Source organism: Danio aesculapii, chromosome 4 (assembly GCF_903798145.1).
Source record: "Danio aesculapii chromosome 4, fDanAes4.1, whole genome shotgun sequence".
NCBI lineage: Eukaryota > Metazoa > Chordata > Actinopteri > Cypriniformes > Danionidae > Danio > Danio aesculapii.
Genome location: NC_079438.1, coordinates 59,716,554 through 59,727,436, shown reverse-complemented (window position 1 = coordinate 59,727,436; position 10,883 = coordinate 59,716,554). Strand labels below are relative to the sequence as shown.

The following is a 10,883-nucleotide window of genomic DNA, read 5'->3' as shown; positions in this document are numbered from 1 at the left end:
AGGGTTTTAAATGACTTGAAAACAGCAGAATATTGATCTCAGATGCTCACAATTTACAATTTGTGATCATATTTCTGCCTTGTTCTGATCTAAATATTCGTAGCTTGAATCGGATGGAAATATTAGCGGATTGTGCTGCATTTCTAGGTCTCTGCACAGGTCACATGACCGAAGAAAATAGCAGTTGAATTGCTGATGAGTTCTCCTGTATAAATGAGCCTGTCAGTAGATTGCTGGAGATTCAGGGAAACATTATACAACTAAACAAATCAACATACTGATATTTAAAGCTGAAATCTGTTTTCACTAATGGCAAACTGATTTTTTCCTACACTTTCTACACAGAACCGAACTGTTTTAGATTAGATTACATTCAACTTTAATGTCATAACGTATGCAAATGCAGTTTAGGTCTAACCCGAAGTGCAATAGCAGCAATTGCAGAATAAACAAGCGTAAGTTAAAATGCAATTCTAGAAAACTGTGGGTAATGTTTACTGGTGGATGTGCTATGAGCACAGTATTCAAGTCGTGTCAGGTAGAATCAGATATTTACAAATAGATGAACGTAGTGTGCAGGCTGCTATTAATAATCAGGAGTATGCGAATAGATATGAACATAATATACAGGTTGATATTTGCTATAAAAAGGAATTACAAATTGATTTACAAATTGATATGAACTATTAAACATATAGTTTTGGAGTCTTTAAAGCAAATATTTTGGATTTGTATCTTTTATATTAATTATTTTGTTACATATAAACTTTTTTTATTATAGAAAAGTGCCATTTATAAACATAGTAAGCATAGCATAATGCCATATTAATGCTGTGTATAATATTAATGCATTCATAATGCCATCACATTAAATACAGCCAGAGAAACTGATATGGCAGTGAACCTAAAATGGTCTTTCTCTACAGTAATAACGTGTTTGTGTGTGTTCCTCAGATGTGGTGGTGCAGTGGTGTTCCCAGGGGGATCTGTTGGCTGTTGCTGGGATGGAAAGACTTGTGACCTCTGACCCCACGCAGGCCACTCGAAACGCCATTGTGAAGTTTTACAATGTTCGCGGGGAGCACATTTACTCACTGGAAACACCTGCTCAGGTGAGTGTTTGCTCATAAACACACACAAGCGCTCTCTCTCACACGCACGCACAAACACAATCAAATAAACAGTTCCTGCAATGTAACTATTTCTCGCAGATCAAAAATATCCACGTTCATTATGTAACATCAATATGAGAAATGTCTTGACAAAATTTGTGACAATAATACCATGTAGGGATGTGGGGTGGGGAGTTGTTCATTATATATATATTTTTTGTTGTTGTTGTTGTTGTTGTTATTATTATATTATTATTTATTATTATTATCCTGATATTCTTTGTATTCTTACACTACGTAATGTTATGTATAGTTCAAATAAACATACTTTTATTTAGAAAAGTTTATACATATATGTATAATGAACACTGTTGTATGTTTTACATTTTTCGTTGTTTTTGTATTCAAAATTACGTTTAATTTAATTCATTTTACTTAATTTTTAATACTTTTTAAATTCATTTCAGTGTTAATGATTGTAAAATTTACATATAATATGGGTGTGGGCTAAAAACATGCATCTTAATTGACTTTTTACAGATTAAATAATAAATATGCAGTAACATACAGTATAAAAAAAACAATATTTAATGGCTATTAAACTTGTAGTATCTTGATGAAAACACAGGCAGTTTGAGTGATGTTTTTCTGAGTGCACATGTGTTTCTGCTTGTGTTCAGAGGCCGATCAGTACACTTTGCTGGGGCCACCGGGACTCACGTGTGTTTCTGGCCTGCGGGCCGGCACTGTATGTGCTGCGGGTGGAGCACAGAGTCTCCAGCCTGCAGCTGCTGTGCCAACAGGCCATCGCCAGCGCCGTCCACGAGGAGAAAGACCTGGCCAAGCTCAGCATGCCCTCCCGCCTCAGCACATATGTGTCTTCTGCCTTCGCTCCCACTATTAAGGTAAAAAATATATATCTAATGTTAAAGAAATACCCAGAATGCCATCTACTATTCAAAAATGCTGTTAAAAACTAGCTTAGAGCGCCGTCTGCTGTTAAAAACCAGCCTCTACAGTGCCGTCTGGTGTTAAAAACTAGCTTAGAGCACCATCTGCTGTTAAAAACTAGCCTAGAGCGCCGTCTGCTGTTAAAAACTAGCCTAGAGCGCTGTCTGCCATTAAACACCATCCTTGAGCACCGTCTGCTGTTAAAAACTAGCCTAGAGCGCTGTCTGCCATTAAACACCATCCTTGAGCAACGTCTGCTGTTAAAAACTAGCCTAGAGCGCTGTCTGCCATTAAACACCATCCTTGAGCACCGTCTGCTGTTAAAAACCAGCCTCTATAGTGACGTCTGCTGTTAAAAACTAGCTTAGAGCACCATCTGCCGTGAAAAACTAGCCTAGAGCGCCGTCTGCTGTTTAAAAACTAGCCTAGAGCGCCGTCTGCTGTTAAAAACTAGCTTAGAGCACCATCTGCTGTTAAAAATTAGCCTAGAGCGCCATCTGCTGTTTAAAAACTAGCCTAGAGCACCGTCTGCTGTTTAAAAATTAGCCTAGAGCGCCGTCTGCTGTTTAAAAATTAGCCTAGAGCGCCGTCTGCTGTTTAAAAACTAGCCTAGAGCGCCGTCTGCTGTTTAAAAACTAGCCTAGAGCGCCGTCTGCTGTTTAAAAACTAGCCTAGAGCGCCGTCTGCTGTTTAAAAACTAGCCTAGAGCACGTCTGCTGTTTAAAAACTAGCCTAGAGCGCCATCTGCTGTTAAACACTAGCCTAGAGCACCGTCTGCCGTTAAACACTATCCTTGAGCACCGTCTGCCGTTAAACACAACCCTAGAGTGCCCTCTTTTGTTTAAAACTAGTTTTTGCATTGTCTGCTGTTTAAAACTAGCCTAGAGCACCATCTGCTTATAAAAACTAGCCAAGAGTCAATCACAAAGCATTCTGAAATACTTAGAAAATTCTAGAAATGATACACAAATTGCAATGCGTCAGTTTATTGGCCCAGTCCTCATTTAAAGAAATACTCTGAAAATGTCCATCTGTCTTTGTATCTGGCACCCTTTCCTCCCTTTAGCCTCCAATCCCAGATCCCAACAACATGCGGGACTTTGTGAGCTATCCGACGTCAGGTAATGAGCGTCTGCACTGCACCATGAAGCGAACGGAGGACAACCCTGAGGTCGGCGGTCCATGCTACACCTTATACCTGGAGTATCTGGGAGGACTTGTTCCTATTCTGAAGGGCCGTAGGATTAGCAAACTTCGCCCTGAATTTGTCATCATGGACCCGAAGACTGATGGGAAAACAGGTGGGTTTAGAAAAGTAAATGAAGAGTGCTTTGTAGCAAAATGGCTGTCAGATTGGGGCTCAATTTTATTTAAATTTTTACCACAGATGAAGTGTATGGGAACAGCTTCATCCCCTCCATGATTGACAGCTGCAATTGCTCAGATTCCAGTGACATTGAGCTCAATGATGATTGGGTAGGAAAGAAATCACCAAAGATCTCCAGAGGGAGCAAGTCTCCCAAGCTTCCCAGGTACAGCATATTTCAGATTTTTGAGAACATTAAGTTCAATCGAAACTTAATTGTACTTTTATATGGCTTATTATTGATCACTTCATTGAGGTCACCTTTGCAAGAGCATCTGCAAGCTTTCATATTGTGAAATTGCATGTGTGTCCGCTAACAAGAAATGCAAGATAAAATGCTTTACTAAGATTGCTAGAATGTCACGTGTCCACGTTTGTTATTTAACTGCAATTTTACAATGCATGCTTCTGGAAACTCACCTTGAACTTTTCTCTTCGTGTGCTGCCTTCTCTGTAGAGACTTAGTGTGTCCCTTTACCAACAGGATAAATATAGATCCCCGTAAGTCCCCCAAGCTGTCCCGCACCACACAGGAAATATCCCGATCGCCACGGTTACCCATTCGCAAGCCCTCTATTGGCTCTCCAAGTCTGACTCGCAGAGAGTTCCCACTAGATGACATCACACAGGTAATTACCAAAGCTATACAACTAATTTATAGATCATGTTGGCTGTAAACTGCATCTCCTTTTTATTACAATTTATCTGTCTCTTTGTATTTTAGCACAATTACCTTGCGCAAGTTACATCTAACATATGGGGAACAAAGTTCAAAATTGTTGGGCTTGCAGCATTTTTGCCAACAAATCTTGGTGCAGGTATTGCACTTTTACAAATTCAGTGGTTATTCTACATGTTTTACACATCCAACTTTGTCTACATTAAAAATTCTTTGCCATCTCACTAGTTATCTACAAGACAAGTCTGCTTCACCTCCAGCCCAGACAGATGACCATCTACCTCCCTGAGGTGAGGAAGATCGCGGTGGAATACATTAACCTTCCTATGTTCAGTCCTAATGTCTTCAGTGAGGACGAGGATGACCTGCCTGTCACAGGAGCATCAGGAATCACTGATGATAATCCACCTTGCACTGTTAACATACCCATTGCCCCCATACACAGCCCTGCCCAAGCCATGTCTCCAACTCAAAGCATTGGCCTAGTCCAATCCCTACTAGCCAATCAGAATGTCCAGTTAGACGTATTGTCCAACCCAACATCGACTGTGGCTCCTCCTGGGGTGTCTGACCAAGGACAGCATGACACTGTGCTCACAGCACAATACACTGTTCCTGCCAGATATTCTAGTCCTGGTCAGGTAATCTTTGGAGGTATGGACGTTGGTCGGCTTTTAGTTGCACAGTCCCAACAACAACAGCAGCAGCAGCAGCAATCACAACAACATCAGCAGCTGCAACAGCATTATCAGCAACAGCAGCTACAGCAACAGCTGCAACAATATCAGCTGCAGCAGCAACAGTTGTTGCAGCATCAGCACATGCAGCAACAGCAGCAGCAACACATGCAACAGCAGATCCAACAGATGCAGCAACAACAGCAGATGCAGCAACAGCTTCAGCATCAAATACAACAGCAGCATCTGCAAATGCAACTGCAGCTACAGCACCAGCAAATGCAGCAGCAGTTGCAACAGCAGCATCAGATGCAAATCCCTGTTCCAACTTTGCCCTCAGGTCAACCATCATGCCCAGTCATTCAGCTTCCACAAAGTACAATACCAGTTGCTGTCCCTACTGTAGAGCACAGTACAGATCGTGGGGAGCATGAGCTCCTGCTTAAAATTAAAACCACTCGTTCTGCCCCACAACTAGCTGAGGGTGATGCAGTAGTTTTTACTGCACCTCTTGAGATTAGCAAAATGAACCCACCCCCTCCTTACCCTGGCACAGTTGCCGCTGCAGTGGCAGCTGCGACTGCTGCTGCTTCTGCAAGTTCCACCTCTGGGGCAGTGGGAAGCAGCACTAGCACGTCATCCTCAGGAGAAGTTAGTCTAAAGAAAGGGGATCTGACCTTGTATCCACCTGGTGCACTAGGAGCTCAATACCCAACCCCATTGGGCTATGAACGCATCACCACATTTGACAGCAGTGGAAATGTGGAAGAGGTGTGCAGACCCCGCACACGACTTGTTTGCAACCAGAATGTTTACACGCTGCAGGGCCCAGGAAGCTCCGCCACCCTCAGGGTCTCATCATCTTCCTCTGCTGTAGAGGGGAAGAAGGTGCAGCTGCCCTATGCCTCAGCCACGTTGAACCGTCTCACTGTGCCACGGTACTCTATACCCAGCGGGGACCCTCCCCCTTACCCTGACATAGCCAACCAGGCCGGAGCAGGGCGCAACCCTGGCCAGAGACTGGACAGCAGCTTGATTCATGCTACCTTGAGGCGCAACAGTCGGGAAGCTGCATTGAAGGTTTCCCAAATGCTGGATCCCCAGCGGACTTTACCCCCCAAGGCCAAAGCCAGTACTTTGTCTGCTTCCTATCAACCAAGAGGGCCGACAGCTCTTTATACATGCAGTCAGTGCAGTAATAACGGTAGTGGAACCACAAGCAGTGGAAGTAACGGAATAGCTGGGGGCACAATCATTAGGCAAGATTTCCCACCAACTGGGGGTGGTGCACCTCATAGCACGGTTATAGTGCACTCCAACAGTGCCTCTCCTCTGCCTTCCCAATCTTCCTACAGTCTGCTTAGTCTGGATGGCACTGGTGGAGTGGCTACTGGAGCTGGAAACAGGGAAAGGGCTGACTATATCAACTCTGCCTTTACAGAAGATGAGGCATTGAATCAGTCTCTAAGACAAATGGCTCTTAATACTGAGGTAGTGGGTTTGACAGTCAAACGGCCTCCACCGTATCAATGGGACCCATCTGCTACGGAAGAGATTTGGGTTCCTCAAGAGCGCACAGCGACTCTGTCCCCCTCTGGACCTCCTGCACCTCACAAACCACCTCCGCTCATCCTCGGCCCTGCACAGCATCTGGACGTATCTCGTCTTCCATTTGTCCTATCACCTAAATCTCCAACGAGTCCTAACCCCACCACTTTTCCACTAGCGGGAGCTTATCAGATTGCATTGCCCTATCCACCAAGTGCTGCATACAGTAGTCCCCCACTGCAGGCAGTGCAAGCATCTCCACGGCCCCCTTCTCCTAAAGAGGTGGTTGCTCCACTTTCCTTTTCCCAGCAAGACCAGGCAGTGGTCTTGCCTCCTGGTTATCCACCAAATTTGCCCAACCTGGCTTGTTGTCCCCTCCCACCAATGTACCCTGGTACAGCTTCTTGTTCTAGTTTGCCTGTAACTGCCATTCCTCTTCATCCATGGGGTTCTTACAATCCCTGTCCTCCCATGCCGAGCCCCCCAGGTCCTGCCCCATCTCTCCCACCCAAGGCTTCCCACATGCTAGATAAACCTGTTCTTTCTCCACCTCCTCAACCGCCGCCTTTGCCTTCACCTCCCCCAGACCTCCAGACTGCGGTCAGTCCCCCAGAAGCAATAGCTGAAGCTGGGGAAGGCTTTCAAGAGGTGCTCTCACTTAACGAAAGCCCTGTTCCTCAACGAGCAGACAGGTTTGGCAAGAAGAATCGAAAGCGTTTGGACAACACTCGGGCAGATGAAGCTAATGTTCCAGCAATCACAGAGGGAGGCAACAAGTCCAAAAAAGAGGGCCGTGCCCTTGGGGACTTCAACTCCCTCATCTCCAGTCCGAGGTTAGGTGGAAGAGATAAAAAGAAACCTAAAGGTCAAAAAGAGCAGCTGAAAGCCAAAAAGCTAAGCAAGGCCACCACAAATGAGTTCCAGGACAGCTCAGAGAGTGAGCCAGAGCTCTTCATCAGTGGAGATGAGCTGATGAACCAGAGCCAGAGTGGGAAAAAAAGTTGGAAAGCCAAAAGAAACCTGCGGGCAGGAGGTTGTGAGCTGGATGAGATCAAATGCCGAAAAGCGAATGAGAAAGAGGACCGTGGCCTCGGCAGCCAGGGCTTCGTCTACATCATGGCCAACAAACAGCCTCTTTGGAATGAAGCCACGCAGGTCTACCAGCTGGACTTTGGAGGGAGAGTCACGCAGGAATCAGCAAAGAACTTCCAGATTGAGCTTGAGGGCAGACAGGTATGCAAATAACCTTTAGATTCTGTATGAGTTGGTCACCTTTATTCAGGTGTTCGCTTCTAACCTGCTTTATTCTGTCTAGGTGATGCAGTTTGGAAGGATCGATGGGAACGCATACATCCTGGACTTTCAGTACCCCTTCTCAGCTGTGCAAGCTTTTGCTGTAGCACTTGCTAATGTCACCCAGCGCCTCAAGTGATCGACTGGGCAGGAACATTTTAGCCAATTAAACCATTTCTTTCTTTGCTCTTTTGTTATTTTTTAGTATTTTCCCAGTTAAAGATGCAGTACTAATACTTGAAAACTACATCTGGGAAGTTGTTGCCACATTTTCCAAGTGTTAGAGGTACTACTGGGCACTGAAATCTATTGCTGTACAACATACTGTCATTACTAATTCATTTTTCTTTTTTTTGCATAGGATACTAATGTTTGTCACACTTCGAGGAGGTCATATCTAAACTCACTTCCAGGGACTTTACCCTTGGAGTTCAATTGCTAGCATCTAATTAGATGCTTCTCGGCTTGCAGTCATAAAGTGTATTTTAATAAGAAATAGTACGACTGAATATCCAGTCTGTAGCTGATGCGCTCTAGGTATTTCTGTAAGGAAGGACTTGCTTTGGTAGACAGAAAACCGAATAAGCTCAACGGTGAAACCATTGATGCTGTATTCATTAGCACTCTAGATGTTTTTAGTGAATAATCAATCCTGATTCCAGGAATTCATGTTTGTTCATTTCTTTGCTGTTCACTATTGTTCATCTGCTCTTTTTTTTGTTGTACTCCCCCCACATGTGTCATTTTATATTTGACAAATACGTTATTTTTATCGTCTTGTACATCCTTTCTAATTGTGCATCTCTGTCCTTCTGAGCGATCAGACGGTAAGATTAGCCAATCAGAGCTCACATCCCACTCCTCCTAAAATGAAGTGACTGCCCCCTGCTGACGCTTCTGTGAAGTGATTCTGTGTAATGGCTCTCAAGCCACATTTAGTCCACCTCAACATGAGCAAACAGGAGATATTTTTCTACCGTGTTTCAACAATGTCATTTCATACCTTTTTATTTTTGGAAAGCAATGTATTTGTGCGACACCTTTGTTATCAGTGCTAAGAATATCAGTGTTAGATGAAGCGTTGTAGTTCACATAGAAATTCAGCAGTAGGTTTGTGAGGAACAGCAATGATTGATAAATGTAGTTGAAGACTAAATTAATCGTCCTCCGGTGGAATTTTAATTTCCAAGTACTGTAAACTTGCCTGGTTAAGCTAATTAACCTGGTTAAGCTTTTAACAACATAAATTAATGCTTACAAATGTGTTGGGGGAAAAGAAACACTTAGGAATTAAAATTTCACAGCAGGACTAATAATTCTGCCTTTATCATTTCACATGTGGAGGATTACTGATCCTCTATGAACATAGCGACACTTTGTTTTTATTGATTCGACTGACAAGCAAGCGATGCAGCATGAATAGACGAGTCCCACTTCTGAAAGTGAATTTAAAGGTCAGTGCATTTCAATGTTTTCGAACAGTTTGACAGTGTTTGTTTCGGGAACCATTACATCGTGCATGTGTGTGTGTGTGTCTTACGTCTTTTGTAAAGAGTGACCCAAACACAAAGAAGCTTTGTTTTTTGGGGGTTAAACATGGTGAATATTTTTGTTCCTTCACCAGGATTTCTGGACTCTACCCTGATGGTGAATTGAAAACAAAAGTAGTTGGTTATTTATTTATTTATGTCTTGTTTGTTGTGCAATAATGTCAAGACTAATGCTTTCTTTACCGTCGGATTTCCTGATACGCGAGATTTAACATGGCATTTAATCTGTTATTTATGTACAAATGATTCTTCAGCTTGGTGTTGTTGTATATAACGTGGATGACGGATGCGCAGGCGGTGGGTTTTGGTGTATTTTCTGCCGTTTTGAAGGTGTGTGTTGGTGATCGTGGTGACGGTGTGTAGTCAAGTGACCTTGAATGGGTTCGTCACGTGTGTTTTTGTACAGTTCGGTTTGGGTATTAATACAACAAACCGATGAGTCTTTTATCACTGAAAGGATTGAGATTGTTCACGTTACACAATCCATTCACACACACACGTGTGTCTACAGCGTGCTGATTGGTTTTTCTTGTCCAATTATTGAACATGAAATCCAAAAAAATGTGCTCGGTGTTTGTAGGAATAGGTCAAAGTGGTGCTTTTAGGGATGAAGGAATCATTTGGTAAGTGAACGTTTGTATGGCATGCTTGGAGAAGACTTTAAAGAATACCATAAGTGTTTGTTTAGAGGTGAGCATGGAAAGGTTTTGGAGACGCACGCCATTGTTTGTTATGATTGCAACACGTTTTAGCATTTCAAACTTGTGTCCATTCTGTCTGAATTGAAACACCCATGATGCCGTTTGGTTTTGAGGTGACTGCTTGGCAGGAAAGTTACACATTGATTTAGTTACCTTTTCTGAAGTGTCTTTACCTGTTTCTTTGCTCTATACTGTATATTTAGGGGAATCTCACGCTTTGCTAATTCCCCCTTTTTTGACTCTTCTTTTGTAAACAGACTCTGGGGTTCGGGGTCAGGCGTGACTAACTTGAAGCCTATGCACTAGGGTTTGCATTGTACTGTAATGAACAGTTTTGTTGTTCCTCAAAAGCTGAATTGTGTCCTTTTGTCGGTGTGTAGCCCAATAAAGTGTAAAGGCTGAATGATCTCTTCTCTGTTATTGTGTTGACCTTTCTTTTGCAGTATGAAGCAGATCCACTGACGTTGTATGTTTTTGAACAGTATAGTAAAGTGTATTATACTGTACATATTATTTACGAATCTTTGAGCATACTGTAGTGTTAACTACATAGTATACTAAGTAGTTGTTGATTGTAGTATAATATACTCTATAGTTGTAGAAAACTACAGTATTGTGGGTCATTTGCAGGCCCAGACAGAATCTGCTGACATTATTTGCTGTTTCCGCACAGAATTTCATAAAATATCTATGGATTTATGCTTTTTTATGTCTCTATTTATATTTTTGTTAGAGTAAAACTAAAAACAATCCAATTAGATCCACTTGTTTGGTTCATAAAGCAAGTCTCTCCTATAAAATATCTTCAATAAATTATAGAAAACATGACTTTAACTTAATTGTACATGAATACTAAAAAGATTTACGTATTATTCAGTCATATTAGTGAAATTAATATAAAACTGAATACATATATTTACATAGATTTACGCAAGTAAATATACTTGACGATTGGCTAAAACAATCTGCGAATTCCATATTGTTGTTAGAAGGGATACAGCTGCGA

General features: G+C 42.5%; 1 protein-coding gene across 1 annotated transcript in view; it reads left to right on the top strand.

Annotated features, from left to right (window-relative positions):
• tulp4a (TUB like protein 4a) overlaps positions 1–10,280 on the top strand; it is a 29,424-nt gene extending 19,144 nt beyond the window's left edge. The window contains exons 7-14 of the mRNA XM_056456294.1: positions 955–1,112; positions 1,793–2,017; positions 3,130–3,364; positions 3,451–3,595; positions 3,914–4,058; positions 4,154–4,247; positions 4,337–7,566; positions 7,649–10,280. Of these exons, the coding sequence (XP_056312269.1) occupies positions 955–1,112; positions 1,793–2,017; positions 3,130–3,364; positions 3,451–3,595; positions 3,914–4,058; positions 4,154–4,247; positions 4,337–7,566; positions 7,649–7,765 (4,349 nt within the window). The 3' untranslated portion in view covers positions 7,766–10,280. The remainder of the gene's footprint in view (positions 1–954; positions 1,113–1,792; positions 2,018–3,129; positions 3,365–3,450; positions 3,596–3,913; positions 4,059–4,153; positions 4,248–4,336; positions 7,567–7,648) is intronic.
• Positions 10,281–10,883: the final 603 nt, after the last annotated feature.